The 17,227-nt window shown below is 44.1% G+C and overlaps 1 protein-coding gene across 1 annotated transcript in view; it reads left to right on the top strand.

The window, feature by feature from the left end:
* The window catches only part of DNAH1 (dynein axonemal heavy chain 1), a 71,482-nt gene that overhangs the window by 21,677 nt on the left and 32,578 nt on the right, over nucleotides 1-17,227 (top strand). The window contains exons 19-38 of the mRNA XM_086470654.1: nucleotides 307-560; nucleotides 1,428-1,640; nucleotides 3,368-3,532; nucleotides 4,237-4,358; nucleotides 4,925-5,030; nucleotides 6,131-6,310; nucleotides 6,961-7,101; nucleotides 7,754-7,917; nucleotides 8,413-8,526; nucleotides 9,156-9,344; nucleotides 10,539-10,644; nucleotides 11,696-11,809; nucleotides 12,132-12,281; nucleotides 12,776-12,862; nucleotides 12,968-13,154; nucleotides 13,264-13,355; nucleotides 13,838-13,992; nucleotides 15,677-15,854; nucleotides 16,133-16,327; nucleotides 17,005-17,124. Coding sequence (XP_086326780.1) covers nucleotides 307-560; nucleotides 1,428-1,640; nucleotides 3,368-3,532; nucleotides 4,237-4,358; nucleotides 4,925-5,030; nucleotides 6,131-6,310; nucleotides 6,961-7,101; nucleotides 7,754-7,917; nucleotides 8,413-8,526; nucleotides 9,156-9,344; nucleotides 10,539-10,644; nucleotides 11,696-11,809; nucleotides 12,132-12,281; nucleotides 12,776-12,862; nucleotides 12,968-13,154; nucleotides 13,264-13,355; nucleotides 13,838-13,992; nucleotides 15,677-15,854; nucleotides 16,133-16,327; nucleotides 17,005-17,124 — 3,032 coding nt within the window. The remainder of the gene's footprint in view (nucleotides 1-306; nucleotides 561-1,427; nucleotides 1,641-3,367; nucleotides 3,533-4,236; nucleotides 4,359-4,924; nucleotides 5,031-6,130; nucleotides 6,311-6,960; nucleotides 7,102-7,753; nucleotides 7,918-8,412; nucleotides 8,527-9,155; nucleotides 9,345-10,538; nucleotides 10,645-11,695; nucleotides 11,810-12,131; nucleotides 12,282-12,775; nucleotides 12,863-12,967; nucleotides 13,155-13,263; nucleotides 13,356-13,837; nucleotides 13,993-15,676; nucleotides 15,855-16,132; nucleotides 16,328-17,004; nucleotides 17,125-17,227) is intronic.

Here is a 17,227-nt window from a genome sequence, read left to right as displayed (position 1 = left end):
TAAATTTGTTTGCTTCTCGTCTTCTGGTGAGCTCTAGACTAAGGCACATTTCTGCTTAGCATGGACTTGCCTGTAACAGACATTGGGTTAATAGGCAGGTCTGCTTCTGGGAGTGGGCTTAAATCCTTGCTTAGTAGCCACATAGAGAGCGCCTTTGTGTCCTCATTAGTTCAACCTGCATTTTCCAGCACTCTCTCCTGCTGCTTACCTATGCCATACTGTGTGTCTACAAGCACATCAGGCTTCTTAAAGCAACTTCCTCACATGCTGTTGTTGCTGATGTTCTTCTGTTTTTCTCCCTAAAAGCCTGCCAGGATGTGGCAATGGAGTTTCGAGAAAAGATTGAAGAATTCAGACTATACATCCCCTTAATTCAAGGGCTGCACAATCCTGGTATGAGAAACCGACATTGGGAGATGCTGTTGGAAGATATTAACATCGATATCAAGCTAGAACCCAGTCTGACAGTTGCTCGCTGCTTGGACATGAAGCTGCTGGACCATATCGAGAGCATTACCAAAGTAGCTGAGATAGCTGGCAAGGAGCACGCCATTGAGAATGTGAGGAGAGAGGGACTTGCTGTGTCTTTGGTTGCTTCCCAAATACGTTTCTGTTGAGCAAATAGTCATTGTTCCTGTTGTCCCAGAGCATTATACACAATCTGCAGCACAAGTAGAAAGGCTGCTGCCCTTACAGAGGGAAGCAATGGCCACACAACTGTGTTCACACACTAGGCATCATTTTGCCTTGCATAGAATTTCGGTTGTAGCATAACAGCACTGCTGATCCACTGGTTGGGTCTCACACCTCACATGGGATTAATGACTGTTTAAATTAAAATAAATTGATTGTCTGCATTCTGCCATTGAAACATTATGTCAGGGAGATTAGCTGTGACTGGAAATGGAGATGGCAAATCCTTTAACACAGTAAACGTGCAGGGAAGACTTGCTGGCTCTGGAGGTTCATAGGTTAAATAGTCTTTCAGTTTCAGTTCACCATTTTGGATGTGACCTAAGATGGTCTTGATTGAAAGTCATTACCTTCTGGCAGCTTTTGTTCTCTGAATTCTCAGGTGAGTTCCCAATGGATAGCTACCTCTTTCACAAAGCCATCATTAATAGACACTTTGCTGGCAGCATCTGTGCATCTAGTAGAATAAATGGGCTTGGAGTTGAAATTCCCTTTTTTCCCCTCAAGGTGTTCCTTTCAGGGCAGTGTTAAGGTGTTGAGTCCATGGGCAATGCAGAAGAAATGTGCTTTTGCTGAGTGTTTCATGCATTGAATACACACCTGCAGTTTCCAGTGGAATCCAAGAGCAAACATCTGTCACTTACTAGAAAGGGGCATTAAGAGAGTTGTGGAAGCTGGGATAACCATTGCACAGGTTGTATCTGAAAATTAAATTGCTTGTTCCTGTGTTCCAGGCACTCAACAAGATGGAGAGTGAATGGAAGTCTGTTTTATTTACTGTGGTGCTTTACAAAGACACAGATACCTTTATTCTGAAAAACACCGATGAAGCTTCTCAACTCCTAGATGATCACATTGTCATGATTCAAAGCATGTCATTCTCACCGTTCAAGAAACCTTTTGAGGAAAGGATGAACACATGGGAAAATAAGCTGAAGATGACACAGGTATTGATTTTTTGCTTACGTGCGTGTGGTGAAGGCAGGCAGCTGGGCTCTGCTGCTATGCTTGAACACGGACACTGTGCAGTTGTCGCTAGGGATTTGGGAGGACAGCTATCAGGAGAATATCAGCCTTTAGGGAGGAAGAGGGCCTGTCTAGTAAAAGAGGGGACAAACTCAGAGCTTTATTCTGTGAACAGCAGTGATGAAATTCCAGCTCTTTGCCTATTGTAACACTTTTTGGTGGGGCCAAGACTGTCCCGTTGCTGTGAATAGTCCTACTGGCACCTCTAATCACATTGTACTAAGTGGACCTTACAGATTCTTACACATCCTCTGAAATCTATGCTAATCATTCACATCTCAGTGTAGGAAAACACGTGGAAGACTGCTGTTCAGAGCAGGATCTGACAGACCATGCCAGCACTTCTTCATCAAACCAGAGCATGAATGCTCAGCACCCAACAGGACTCAGCCAGAATAACAACATTTTGCTGCAGGAAAAAAATTCCAATACAAGTATCTGGCTGGAGAGCTCTGTGTAAATGCTGATGTTTGATGCATGACTGCATTGTTAGCTGTTATTCATAACAACCTCATTCTGGTTATTGGTGCTTACCATCTAGGTGTGCTTGGGCCATGGGCTGCCAGAGTGCTAGCCTTGTCTCATGAGGGTACAGCAATGCTACTCTAAGCCCTAAGGCAGTAGGTGACAAGGGGAAACTCAGTTATTTACTATGTGATTTTGGCTGTGATGTTGTCCATGTTTTCACTCTGCCTCTCCTACCGCTTCTTTTGATTGCATTAATTCCTGTGACTAAAGGCCCCTGAATCTGCTTCTGGGAAGTGGCTTATCAGGGTTAGCTCATGGAGTATGGCAAACACCGTTGTCTGTATTACTGGAAAAATCCCACGTCTTGCTAGGTCAAGTGGCTGCCTGTGCTCAGGGAGCAGTAGACAGCACCTTGTGACTAAGGCAGTTTGAAAGGGAGTCAAACACTTGAGCTGCTTTGCAATGTCGGGCAGGTTCCCCATACCTTCCAATCTCCCATGCCTGAAAATGGAGGAGGAGGATGTTCTTCCAACCTAATTCTCTTTCTCCTTTGAATGTCTGTCAAACAGGGTTTCCTGCCTGGTGTCTAACTCGAATGTTTAGCTTTTCATTCACTCTCTTAATTCAAAGTGTTTGAAGATCTTTTCATGGATTATTCTGTAGGCAAGGCTGGGGCTGAGGTACATCAGGCAGGAGAGAGGATATGACAGAATTGCAGTCTGGCATATTTTATTTGTCATTCTTCTTCCCCAAAAAAGCTCTTTTCACAAAATAAAATCCCCATCTTATTGTGTGCCCACATTGTCTTCTATAAAATGCGAAAACACTAGCCACAGAAATTTGACCTAGCACCACAAAGTCCCTTTGAGTTTTAGTGTTGGCTTACACATATTTCTACACTACCCCCATTAAACTAGTGGGTGTTGATTCTGATGCCTGCTGACAACGGTTAGCGAAGGGGGTTGCTAGGAAATTTTTAATTATTTAGGAAGAAAATTCCAGCCCCTGATGCTGCAGGTAGATTTTAAAATTGTGGAAGGACTAAGTGCAGCATCACCTCTTTTTTTTTCTTTTTTTTTCTTTTTTTTTTTTTTTAGCCATTCTTGTGCACAGTTTAAATGGTTTTGTCAAACAGGTTCATAGCATGATGTCCTAATAAGCTCTTCTTTCTTCCCACTAGGATGTCCTAGAGGAATGGCTGAACTGCCAGCGCTCTTGGCTCTACTTGGAACCCATCTTTAGGTCAGAGGACATCAAAAGACAGCTCCCATTGGAAAGCCAGCACTACCAGGCCATGGATAGGGACTGGAGGAACATCATGAAGAATGCTAACAACAACCCTGAGGTATGTGCCTTGACGAAAGCCAGTGCAGGTATCCCAAACTCCTTGGAGCTGTGCCTACACAAGGACTGCCTTTGAGTCTTTCTTTTTGTAGCAGTGTGGGCGTGAGCAGCACTGTATAAACCATGCGACCTTGCCCAGAGTGGTGTACTAGGTTTATTTTCTTGGCCTTTCATTCTGGCATCCAGACAGGCAGAGTCATACCCTGTGATGCCTTGCACCAAGCTGTCTACCGCACCAGATATCTTCTCCTCAGCACACAGACTACCTGCCTGCTACGACTCTTGTAACCAGCCCTGCTGTAATTGCAATCCATAAGATAACTCCTTCAATTCCTCCTCCAGACTGACTCTTTAAATTGGTTAGAGCCATTGTTGTCACCTGTTTCTGTGTCCTGGTATCAGTGCTCTGTGCTCTTCGGTTCTCTAGCCTCCACTTCCCAAGACCCCATCACCACTTGTATTCCATATTATTACAAATGTTAGTTTTTAGGGGGACCCAGAAATGTGCTTGTCACATCCATAAGCACTGTTTCCCCTCCTTGCCCACAAAGCTCACACCTCCCCAGATCCCTGTGAAAGTAATCCTGTGAATGAGTCATTTAAATCCTATCAGTAACATCACTGGGCAACCCAATTATCTCCACTGCCTTATCTCCCACGTGCTCAGAATACTGATGCTTCTTCTGTTCTCCATTCTGTTTATAGGTGATTTCTTTGTGCACTGATCCTATGCTACTAGAGAACCTGCAAAAATGTAACAAACTACTTGAACTTGTGCAGAAAGGTCTGAGTGAATATCTGGAGACAAAGAGAGGTGCTTTTCCCAGGTAACCCCAAATTTCAGTGTGCTGGATCATACTCTCTGGTTCAGAAAATATGAAAGGAGAGGCTCGCTCCAGTTCACTCTGCCGAGAAAGAGCAAAACAATATAAGCTTAGGATATTGTCATGAGACTGCAAACACAAGCAAGGCTGAGCCTTTCAATGCTGCCATCTGATGGGGAGAAAATGGGCAGACACAAATGTGAGTTAAGGGCAGTCTGGTGGCTTCATTACATCTCTGTGCCTCATGATTTGTCTGGAAAGGGTGGGGTAAAATGAAAACCTCCATGTAACACTATTCCTTATTCCTGAAAGAATACTTCTATTCTTCAATACTCATTTAAACCCACTTTGCATGGGAATAAGTGCCTTCTGCAGATGGAGAAGTCTGTCTCTACAGAAAGATAGATGGCTGGACTGTGGCTGCTGCTCTCCTACACCAATACAAAGAGATCAGTGAGCAGTCAGAAACAGTGTCCCTAGCAATAGGCTTGTTCCTCATCTTGCCAGGACTCAGCCTCTGATGCTACAGTAAAGAGAGCCTCCCCTCATGCCCCACCCTGTGTTTCTAGGTTCTACTTCCTTTCAGATGATGAGCTGCTGGAAATACTGTCTCAGACAAAAGACCCCACTGCTGTACAACCTCACCTCCACAAATGCTTTGAGAACATTGCACAGGTAAGCAATGCAAGCACCCTAGTGGCTTGACCCACCTTTGGGAAGCTGGTTTCATGGGAACTTGGAGGCATGCCTGGAGGAGTATTCACATTCTGCTGAGTGGAAATGTATCTCCTGGGAACCTGTAACTGTATGTAGGCATTGCAAGGTGCTGCCTGCCCTGGAGTGGGATTCAAGCAACCTCACTTCAGATGTTTCAACGTCAGATGTCTGCCTGTGAACTGGGCACCCTCAATTGCCTTTTAGACAATGAGGGGAACATAGGCATCTGCAAAGGGCAACTCACAGAAATTCACCGAGATACCCATCTTAGGAGGAGAGAACACTCTCTCTGGAGATGTCTGTCTATCCCACCATGGAGGCCAAGAGAAATAGCTCAGATGTAGCTCTCTGCTCACAGGCACTTGGTTAGGATGGAATTCCACTCTTGCTGACAGTCTCAGGAGGGACTAGGAGTGAACAAGCCTGAACTGAATTAAGTTTCTGCCTTCATCCCTACTTAGGAGCTGGGGTTAACCTGGCTATTTTTGCTCTTTGTTACTCCTAATAGACTTCAGGCTCCATGGCTAGTCACAGCTTGCACCATTACAATGCTCAGACACTAAAACCAATCTCCTAGTCATTAGCTTGGGAAAATAGACAGGAAATTGAACTGGAAACCTGGTGCAAAGCCATTGGAATAAACAAGGGGACTTCCAGTGATACACTAGGGCACTGGAGAAGCTGTTAAAATTTTACTCTTAAAACTGGGCACTGTGACCTCAAGGGAAATTATTTGAATCTACAGAATTGAACAGGAATTAAGGGTTTGAATCCTAGACAGGCAATAAGAAATGTTCATCCTACCTATAATTTGATTTGCTTCACTCAAGTTAAACCAACGATGTGAATCTCTTGTTTTTATACAACCATCCTCCATTTTTTGTAAAGGTCATTTTTCACATATGTCGCACACTTTATTATCACTATTGACAACCAAGTTTGGCACCAGATTTATGATGAGCACACAGCACTACAGCCTGGCTGTCCCCCAGTGGCAGGAAGGCAGGGATAGAAAGGAAATCCTCCATTCACATCTCCTGTTGCGCTTCTTCCATTAGCTACTGTTCCAGGAGGACCTACAGATCACACACATGTACTCTGCTGAAGGAGAAGAGGTGAAGCTGTTTGTTCCCATCTATCCCACTGACAATGTGGAGGACTGGCTGCTGGAAGTGGAGAAATCCATGAAGGCCAGTGTACGGGACCACATAGAAAGATCTGTTGGTGTTTATCCAGAGGTAAGAGTTTTATATCACAGACTGGCAGGTCTCTGATGTCTTGGTTCCAGGCCTGCCGTAGAGGTCGCCAGTGAAGGGACTGATGAATTTGTCATATTTCTACTAGTTTTAAAATACAACCTTTAATCCATCTGTGTGTGGGTCAAGTGCAGAATGCACAGTTGAGCAAGCAGCTAATGGTCCAGAAGAATGCAAACCCTGCATGCTCACTTATCAGCCAGAGAACATTTCCCAATATCATAGGAGAACTCTGTATGAATCCATTTCTATTCCTCTCTCTAAGCAACTTCCTCTTTGTAAGGATCTACTCTCTTTTGTCTTCCTCAGCTTTCATGTCTCACACAGTATGCTAGTTGCTGCATTATGGGATGCATCTTGGCTCTGATTTCTGTGTAAAAGCTGTGCTGGTAGAAAATCTAAATTTTTATTTGTTTGGGTCTAGGGAGGGAGAAAGGCTGAAAAAAGAAAAGGTCTCAGATATTTCTGTTACTGTTTTCTACTCAGTCTGAAAATTTGAAACTAGGAAACTTAGAACAGGGCGGAGGAGGGGAAACATTCTTTTGGGTCTCACAGATTCATCTTAGAGAAGGGACATGTAGACATAAAAAAAATCATTGTCTTACCATCTTGGGTGTTTTTCCTTTTTTAAGACTCCACGTACTACATGGGTCTTGCAATGGCCTGGCCAAGTGGTCATTGCTGGCTGCCAGATTTTCTGGACAAAGGAAGTATCTGAAGCTCTGGAAGCTGGAAATTTGTCCAGCAGGCTTTTCCCACAGCTGAGTACTCAGGTATGAACATGAATGTGAGGGTGATATTTTGCCAGATGGAGACTTTTCAATCATCAGACCTTAGATAACTTATAAATACAGACAGGACAATACCATAGGAGAAACAGACACGGTCCTGCATAGCACAGCTCAAAACCAGGTAAAAAACACAGGTTCTTATCACCTTAATCATTAGGATATTTGTCATCATAAACCTCAAATAATGTACAGGACTGATAATATGATCATTGCCTGAAGGCAGAAAGAAGGTGAAAGATAACTTCTCCAGAGTCACCCAAGAAGTCAAAGATGGAGGAGAACTGAAGTGACAGACAGTAGAAATCAAAGTGGAACCGCGTCCTTCATAACTGGTGTGCATCTAATCACACCCAATACCTAGGAGATACTAACTCTGGGGCTCATGGTGGCTCTAACTCTTTCTTTTCACCTGAACATGATGATGGTGTAGGAAAAAGTCAGCTCTGAGCCAGCCCTGAGCAGTATTTGCTTTCTGAACAGTCATTTGTATCTCTGACAAGAGAAGAGGCAGAGGTTGCCTGGACACAGCTTATGATCTGAACTTAGCATACCAAGAGTTTGATTTCATTGTATTAGTACATCCTGGGTCTTTGGGGTATGGGTTGCTTCAGAGTACTTTCTTTTCCTTACCCAGCTGAGCAATTTGGTTGCCCTGGTCCGTGGAAAATTGTCCAAGATGCAGCAAGCAGTGTTGTCAGCTCTTATTGTGATTGAGGTCCATGCCAAGGATGTTGCAGCAAAGCTGATTGAGGAGAATGTGACAAGCATGAATGATTTCGAGTGGATGTCCCAGCTCAGGTAGAAAGCATAGCTGTTGAACCTCACCTGGTCTCCCTGGCCAGTCTTCATTCTCCCTACCCATCAGCCATGTCCATGGCAAACGGAAACAAGAGTTTGCATAGTCTGTAAGCAGTATTCTCGAGTCGCCTCTAACACCCCAGTGAGGAGTGGGCTTGAAGTCTAAGGATGCCAGTTCTAAGGCATCTGAGACAGACCTAGTTTGATGGTGTCCACTTTGGCAATATAGACGAATGGTCTATACCATGGTGTTTCACAGCCTCACTGTGAAAGGGCGTGTCTCTGCCCAAGGAGTGCAACACTTCATATAACACCTAATTTCAGCTCCTGTGAGAACTCCTGTCCACCCTATTGTGTTACCTTATGCTTTCTTCTCTTAGGAGGGAAATTCCTTGACATGCAGGTCTCCAAACCTGCAGGCTGTAATCTTATAAGCTGCTGTATTGTCTGCCAGCCAGTGTTTATCTTTCTGATGTCATGTTCACTTATCAATAGATACTACTGGACGAGGAGGGACTTGTACATCAGAGCAGTCAATGCTGAATTTATCTATGGCTATGAGTATCTGGGGAACAGCGGCCGTCTGGTTATCACACCCCTCACTGACAGGTAAGGAGATTGTTTTCTGTGTAGTAAGTGTATCTTTTTCTCTTTTTTTATTTTTTCTTTTTTCCTGGATGAACAAGCCTTATTGGGGATTAAACCAAGGATCTGACCATGTCAGTCTTGCTTCTTAATGTATGTAAATAGAAACCATTTGTACAGTAAAGGACTACATGAGACGAGGGCAGAGGAACACCCTGGCATTGGTTCTATTGTATTCCTTGTGATCAGTGCTCAGACTGATTGCTTTCACTCTCCTAATTCTTAATGTAGTGCTCTGACTCATGTCAAATGCCCACCTGATAGCTACAGAGTTCTTCTACAAACAAGTAGAGAGGGGCATCTAATAGTCTAGAATATGCAGCAGCAATAATAGTTTTACCCTTTTGTAACTGTCCTTTTTCTGGAACGTGAATTTGTAGCCAGTGGCAGGAGGATTTATCCATGCACGCCCCCATGAATACTAATCAAGGCCACATAGCTAACTCCTTTGCAGAATGCTGCATATCTAAGCAGTTCCGCAGAATAATAAAGGATGGATTCCTATTTGTCTCCAGCTGGATAGATCATATGTCTCCCTTACTGAAATCAGCAGCAGAAATGCTTTTCATCATCTGGTCTCTTCTTTGTCGTAGGTGTTATCTGACGCTTATAGGAGCTCTGCACCTGAAATTTGGAGGAGCACCTGCAGGACCAGCAGGAACAGGCAAAACAGAAACAACAAAGGACCTGGGCAAAGCACTAGCAATCCAAACTGTAGTGTTCAACTGCTCTGACCAGCTTGACTTTATGGCAATGGGAAAGTTTTTCAAGGGACTAGCCAGGTACAATGAAATGCTGCATGTCATTATCAAGGAGAGGGTAGGATATGGGGATGCTGGCCACTGGGAATTGGTGGGTATTTTTTGTAGCAGCCCAGAAGAACAAACAAAGCCCTGGTGAGGGGGTTACTGTGTTCAGGAATGAGCAAAGTTACAAAATTCCTGCCCGAAGGGAGGGACAGTTGAGCCAATTTAAAAAAAAAAAAAAAAAAAATTTAAAAAAAAAAGGATCAAAAGAGATCCTGTTCATTTAAGGCAAAATTAAGATGCTTTGCACCAATCCACTGTTAGACACCTGTGCAAATGTTTGCAGCTCTGGCCTTTGTTTTAATATCATGCACGTTGGACTGAGATTCAGCCTACAAGCTGCTTAATCTTAAGAAGGAGAGAATCTGCTGAGTGTATCCAAAATTGAGCAGTCAAGAGAGACTGCTCTAAGCCCTGAGGGATCCTCTTAGAGAAGCTTCTCTCTTCTCTACATTTCAAACAGAGCTGGTCCAATTAGTCTGTTGCACACTGGTGAATCTGAATTAGTTACTCCAACAAATGCTGATACTCTTTTCTCAGATGTTTTCTTTGTAAGTAATTTAACTTCTTTCTTAAATCATGCCTTGTGATAAGATCACCTTCCTCATATACATGCTTCCAGCTTTATACGTAGTCTTCCAAGCTCTGAAAAATGGACTTGAGAGATGTCTAAATTTTATCTGCCACACTTATAGCTCAGGTATAAAACAGGAATTCAACATAACACCTCTTTCAAGCCCAGATCTTTAACATGCAGAATTTGCACCAGGCTGTAGGATCAGACATTGCTATGGTCTTCCAGGGACCATGCACCTTCTCACTCATCGCATGGCCTAGGCTGCATAGTCAGGATGAGGGGCTACAGCTGCTTCCATTATACCAGTACACTGTGGCTGTATCACTACTTGTCGTGGGACGTTAGGGACCTTTTAGGTTCACATGTAGATGTGACACTTTGGGACATGGTTTGGTGGACATCGTGGTATTAGGTCAACGGTTGGACTTGATGATCTCTGAGGTATATTCCAACCTAATGATTCTATGATTCTTGTCTCTGTGCTGCCTCCCCAGTATGTGGATTTATAATTTCTAGATCCAGCTGAACTTTTGACTGCAAGTTTGCTCCTGTGTGATGTTCCCGACTCCCTTTATTTTTCCTTCCTTGTCCAGCTCTGGTGCATGGGCTTGCTTTGATGAGTTCAACCGCATTGATATCGAGGTACTGTCTGTGGTGGCCCAGCAGATCACAACCATTCAGAAAGCACAGCAGCAGAGGGTACGTTACAAACATGTGGATGCAAAGGCAGACAAAAAAAATCTCCACTTGAGCTAGTCTAGGCAAGTTCTTGGCTTTGCATGCATCTTCACAGAGGACTAGCTTCACTGCTCAGGGGCAACTCAGACAGACATACTTGAGCTTGGAGAGGCATGAGTAATACCCTAGTTGTGGCACATCATATCAGGCCATGACAGAGCCGAGATCCTGGGTGGGTTTTGTAACTTCACCCTAGTCTGTGCTGCCACAGTGGCCCACCCTCTCACAGGTGGAAGTATATCTTGGCTTGAGCTGCAGTGCCAGCAGACTTTGGTGTGGGAGACACTCCAATACAGATCCACTGAGCTGATACAAATTGGAACTGTGATAAAGGCAGGCAGTGTTCTGCTATGAGTTGCTCAGCACCACATTTGTCTAAACGTGTTATCCAAACTTTAGTGGATTCACAAAACCAAATATGCACAGAAAAATGCATACTTATACACACACAGAGTTGCAATGTAAAGTGAATTGTTGGCTCTACATGGAGATTCAGCTGTCAGCCAGTCTAGCAGCCAGCCTCTGCTTTTTTCTCTGGAGACTCAGAGGCGTTAAGACCTGAATCTCCTTGACTTTGGATTGACTTTTGCATTACTTTATCCCCCATATGATATTACTACCTACAAAACTTTAAAAAGGATTTAGGTTTCTCTTTGGCCTTTCTGCCATAAATTAATTCAAGTCCAAACTGTACTGCAGAATAAATGGAAAGATGTCTGTTTACAGCTGGAGAGATAGAAGTCTGTTCAAGAGCAAAAAAAAAAAAAAATTATCCTGTCAGTAAATCTTCCATAAGCCCAGTTTCTTGAACAGGGAAAAATAGTGCTGGTAATACTGGATTCCTGCAGTGGGACCAGATTAAGTCACTACACTTGTGGGCAGCTGTCTGTGTCCATGCTTGATAATTTAACTACTGAAACCCATTGTTTTCCTCTTGGAAGATTCTGCTACATTATTTAATTTGCAAGTCAGGCTCTGTTCTTTGAGGATGATCGTATTTTTAATTTTCTAGGTGGATCATTTCATGTTTGAAGGCACAGATATCCCACTCGTCCCGTCCTGTGCAGTCTTCATCACAATGAACCCAGGGTATGCTGGGCGTACCGAACTGCCCGATAACCTGAAGGTAAGGAGGGCAGACTGCATAAACAGAAAGAAGAGGGGCAATACAGGTGCTGGATGCTAGCCAGACCACCAGTGTATCCATGACAAGGATTAGGATGTGATACTTTGGAAAGTTTCTAGGATCATTTTGAGGTTTGAATCACATCTGTAAGCAAATGGCGCTCCTCATATTGCACTCTGCAGGGATGCTACCCTGACAGGTACAAGGCATACTCATGCTGTGTCCTCTAGACAGTCTGGGATAGATACTAAGCCTTTTCAGTTTGTGGGAAAAAGCAAGAAATAACAGTGTTTTGATCTTGTGTTGGAACTGTATGTTTCAGGCTCTCTTTCGTCCTGTGGCTATGATGGTCCCAGATTACTCCATGATTGCTGAGATCTCACTCTACTCCTTTGGATTTAATGAAGCCAAAATCCTTGCAAAGAAGATCACCACAACATTCAAACTACTGTCAGAGCAGCTCAGCACCCAGGTAGATGCCTTAATGTCCATGAATGTTTTTTAAATGTGAGGCTTTCTGAGCCTAGGCAGAAAGTACCTGGATGGTTCTCTTAGTGCCTTGTGGTAGCATATAATGAAAAAGTCACAATACTCATTCTTCGTCTATTTCCCTCCTTTCTAATTCTTATTTCTCCTCCTGTGGCTGGACTTGCATTCACCTTCAGTCCTAGTTAGGATTACAATGACAGGACAGTTGAGCCAAGCAGCCCCACCTATTTCTCCCTCCATCTAGAATTTTTCATCATCCAGTTATGCTTGTCTTCTTCACCTGTAGTCTATACAGCGGAGGACTAGTTAGTTGTTTGAAGGATCCTGAGAGCAGACTTGGATGAAGGAGCAGTTGTTCTGAAGGCATAACCCTCATTTTTCTTTTCTTACCTGCTAACTGAGTGCATGCATAGGTTCACACTTTTTTAGGTGATGCACCTGTATCTGATGACATCATTTCCTTTGTGCCTTTTCCAGGACCATTATGACTTTGGAATGAGAGCTGTGAAGACTGTCATCTCAACAGCTGGCAACCTCAAAAGAGAGAATCCTACTATGAATGAGGTAAATGCACTTATACTTCACACTGTCGTAGACTTATGTGGCCTTTTCTGTAGCCACACAAGAGAGGCAAGATCTTTGAAGTCCTGAGTTCTTAAATCTTTGCAGGAGCTGATCTGCCTGCAGGCTATCAGGGATGCCAACATACCCAAATTCCTACAGGATGACCTCAAGCTCTTCAATGGTATTGTCTCAGATTTATTTCCCAAGATCAGAGAAAAGCCTGTTGATTATGGCATCCTGGAAGAAACCATTCGCAAATCCTGCATCAAAGAGAATCTGAAGGATGTTGATGGTGAGGGGAAAGGCTCTCCACAAGCTTCCTCTGGCCCTGGGCTTTTAGTCCACCGCCCTGCCCTAGGAAGGAGACAGCTGGTCCCACTCTGCATCATCTTCCTCTACAGGTTTTGTGACTAAGTGTATCCAGCTCTATGAAACCACTGTGGTTCGTCATGGCCTTATGCTGGTGGGGCCAACAGGTTCTGGGAAGACTAAGGTATGGTTGAGACACTATTCTGGCCCCAGCAAACCATTGCCTGCCTAGTGATGCAGAGGGTTAAGCTTCACAGAAGACACACTCCAGCATTTCCAGCTTCTCTCAGATAGAAGTCAGGGCACCAAGATGCTGCCTTTTAGTATTGATTTATAGCCATGGAGAAGTATATTACTAGCTTACTCTTTTGAGTTGGAAGATTAGACCGAAGCTTATTAGCTCTACTGCAGATTTCTGAGAAGGCTGAGACATACTTTGACATCTTGAGATGCTTCAGGCCTCTTGCACAAGAGATCTAACTTCCTCCCTCCCTGCATCTAGAATGCTTTATTTCTGTGAATACAGACAGGCATCTCCTTACTATGATATTATCCTTCACCAAGCTGCCTTTCTCACTGCCTTTTGAATGCAATTGCTGTGAGAACAAGTGGCTTTGTCATTATGGAGGCATGGCAGTTGACTCTCTTGCTCTCCTGCTTTTGCAGAGTTATGAAGTCCTGGCAGCTGCAATGACATCACTGAAAGGTCAGCCTGCAGCCAGTGGTGGGAATTACGAAGCAGTCAGCTACTTTGTACTGAATCCCAAATCCATCACAATGGGCCAGCTTTATGGAGAGTTCAACTTGCTAACGCATGAGTGGTAAAGTACAAAACCCGCTTTCCTTCCTTCCAGATGGGAAACGCTTTTATTCTGGTCTTGAGCGTCTTCAAGGCTGAGAACTGTTCAGGGTAGTAGCATAAAACCAGAAGCGATCAAGTCCTTACCCTCACCAAGCTACAACAGCCAGTCACAGCAATTTAAGCTGACATCTTTTGTTGTGTGCTTGGCCTGGCTGCCAGCATATGCCCAGACAGTTACTGCAGCTCAGCTCGCAGCATCAGCTGTGTAGCAAGGAATAATTCAGTTGCTTTGGAGCACATGCCTCTGCTCTAAGATACAGCAGCTTAAAAACACTTGCTTTGCTTCTGAAGAAATGTGACCTCAGTACTGCACACTTGAATTGTTCTTTGTAAATACACTGGTGGCCTTGAATGACGAGCAATGACTTTCAGGCATAAAGAGGCATTTCATTCCCGTTACCAGGGCTCCTGCTTGCTTACATGGTTTGGAAGCAAGAACCAATAGCGCGTTTGCCCTCTTAACAGCTGGGTCCTACTGCTTGTGTTTCCATATGTGACCTGAGGTTGACTTTGCAGCTCACTTTATCCAGAAGCTAAGGTGTGAGAAGCAGTGTGAATCTCCCTTTGGCCCTGTCACCCACCGCTTGCTTAGGGGCAAAGCTAAAGACTGTGTTCTGTAAAGCAAGGGAAACTAGATAAATATGAAACTAACTGCCTCTAGGAAAAGTGCAAGCAAGTAAGCATTACTGATGCTAAGACCCAGAGCTTCCCAACCTGGGCTCTTGTGCATCTTTGCTGAAGGACATTTTATAGGATATTCCAGTTAAGCTCGACAGTTTATTTATGATGTGACTCTACCCAAGAGCAGCACACAGGCATGTCAACATGACAAAAAGAAAAATACAGCAGCCATGTGAAATGTATTTACAGACAAATCCATCTGTTTTACTCAGCTGAGCTTTAGAACAGACTGTTTTCCCTTAGTCTCAGTAACAATAGCCTGGAATTCACTAGCACTATAAAAATAACAAATAATTATTTAATAATGGGAGTAGAGTCCAAGGCCTGAACAGAAATTGGATTCCAGTTTACATGTACAGATTAAGTTCTTGCTGTCAACAGCCAGCATTCCTTGTGTGTCTGCTCTCCAATTCACCAGCTCCAGCACCACCTGGGTTCACAGGCAGCTGAGGATGGGGAAGTTCAGTTATAAAGAGGGTAGAGTCATGCTCTTTAGCCTGGATTCATCGTTGTAACCGATAGTTACCCAACTGAAGCATCTGAATTAGCAGAGTAGCTGTCCTGAGTCCCCCTTTACATTTGGCAGAGAAAAAGAGGCACTTCCAGAGACCAGATGACCCGCCTATGACCTGAGCTGGATGCTTAGCAAGGCCTCTTTGCTTTTCATTGAGGACAGAGACATTAAAGGGAAGCTTGGCATTTTATACTTAGATGACATAAAGTCCAGATCCTAATGCCCAAAGAAATTGTTTCATGGTGTCACTCAGGCTGAGATGTATGTCTCAGTGAAAAAAAGAATGAGATGGACCTTCAGGCAGCTCATCAACAAGTGAGGCACAGGTATCCTTGAGCACATGAACCAGGGTAAGATTCTGGCTCTGTTGCCTTATATGGTGGAAGCTTTGCCATTGATTTCAGCGAAACCAAAATGGGCCAAGACCTGTCTTCCTCTCACCTTTCAGGACCGATGGGATCCTTTCTTCACTCATCCGGCAGGGAGCTGCAGCCACTGACACCAGCAAGAAGTGGTACCTGTTTGATGGGCCGGTTGATGCTTTGTGGATTGAGAACATGAACACGGTGCTAGATGACAATAAGAAGCTGTGTCTCAGCTCAGGGGAAATCATCAAGCTGACAGAGGTAACTCATCCCTCCCACTTTTGCTGCCTGTTATCTGTTTTCCTTCCTCCCTCTTGGAACAGATCTGCCTTTTACTTTCCACTTGATGTCTGTGATGGACTTGTATGGAAATTGGTGTCTCGGTAGCAGCCCTTTGTTGGCCAGACCTCTGCTGAGCTGCACAAACACAACAAAGCTCCTGCAACAAAGGGAAAGATTTCACCTTCACCAAATTATGCTGAAAGATATCAGAAGTGATGAAGTCCTTATCCTCTTTTCTTTCCTTTTGCAATTTCCAGAGCATGACCATGATGTTTGAAGTCCAGGATCTGGCTGTTGCTTCCCCTGCCACAGTCTCCCGCTGTGGCATGGTTTACATGGAACCCAGCATTTTGGGGCTGGAGCCCTTCATTGAGTGCTGGCTGCAAAGAATCCCAGGTGTCATACAACCCTTCTCACAGCAGCTAGCATCTCTCATCAGGAGATTCCTCAAGGTAAGCTACCATTCTGTTCCAGCCTTTCTGTGACTGGAGCTTGTCAGCTAGATTCCAACCAGCCCAGACTTGTCAAGGCCTGGATTTAGATGCTATTGTGGGAACAGTTCAGACTACCAGTATACAAACTGCTCTGTGAATTTCCTGGGTTTAATAGAGGTTATTTGCTGATCCCTGTAGATGTGACTTAATCTTATTGGTCATTATCATTTGTTTTATTTCATTTTAAAATTACCTTCTGGACAAAATCATTGCTGGTGCAGCTCCATCGCTTACAGTGGAGTAACTCCAGGGAGAAAGTTGTAAGAACATGTTATTTCTACTCTGCTCCTAAGCCACTATTTTAATGAATAACCTGGAGCTGCAAAGGAAGGCTCTGAAGGGAGCAAACCATTTAACAGCAGTGATGGCACAAGATGCATGTCACTGTTGCACAGAGCCAAAAGGCAGGCCTGGAGGTTTCTTGGTGTTAAGACTGAACCAAGGGGTTTGACTTGCTTCTCTCCAGCCGAACAGTGGTACTTGGGATACAGTGCTAAATGGCAGCATTCTGAGTCATACCCTCCCTGCTAAACATAGCTTGCAGCAAGGTGAGGAGAAACCAGAACCCTAGAACGTAAAAGCAAAGTCAAATGTGTTGGATGGTGACACTGAGCTTTTCCTGCCTCTCCTTACAGGAGGCCATAGGCTTTGTCCGGAGGTTTGTGAAGGAGATAATTGCCTCAACAGACAGTAACCTCACAAGGAGCCTCTTCATGCTTTTGGAATGTTTGTTTCAGCCTTTCATTCCCATTGAGGTAGGATTTTGCTAGCTCTATCACTATCATTTGTGCCTGTAACTCTTAAGGGCACTAAGTCCTGCAGAGGGTTAGTCACCAGAGAACAAGATGTTGGTGCAGA

The sequence above is a fragment of the Leptosomus discolor genome, chromosome 9 (genome assembly GCF_034619465.1).
Source record: "Leptosomus discolor isolate bLepDis1 chromosome 9, bLepDis1.hap2, whole genome shotgun sequence".
NCBI lineage: Eukaryota > Metazoa > Chordata > Aves > Leptosomiformes > Leptosomidae > Leptosomus > Leptosomus discolor.
The sequence above is the reverse complement of the archived record's forward strand: the minus strand, read 5'-3'. Positions and strand labels throughout refer to the sequence as shown.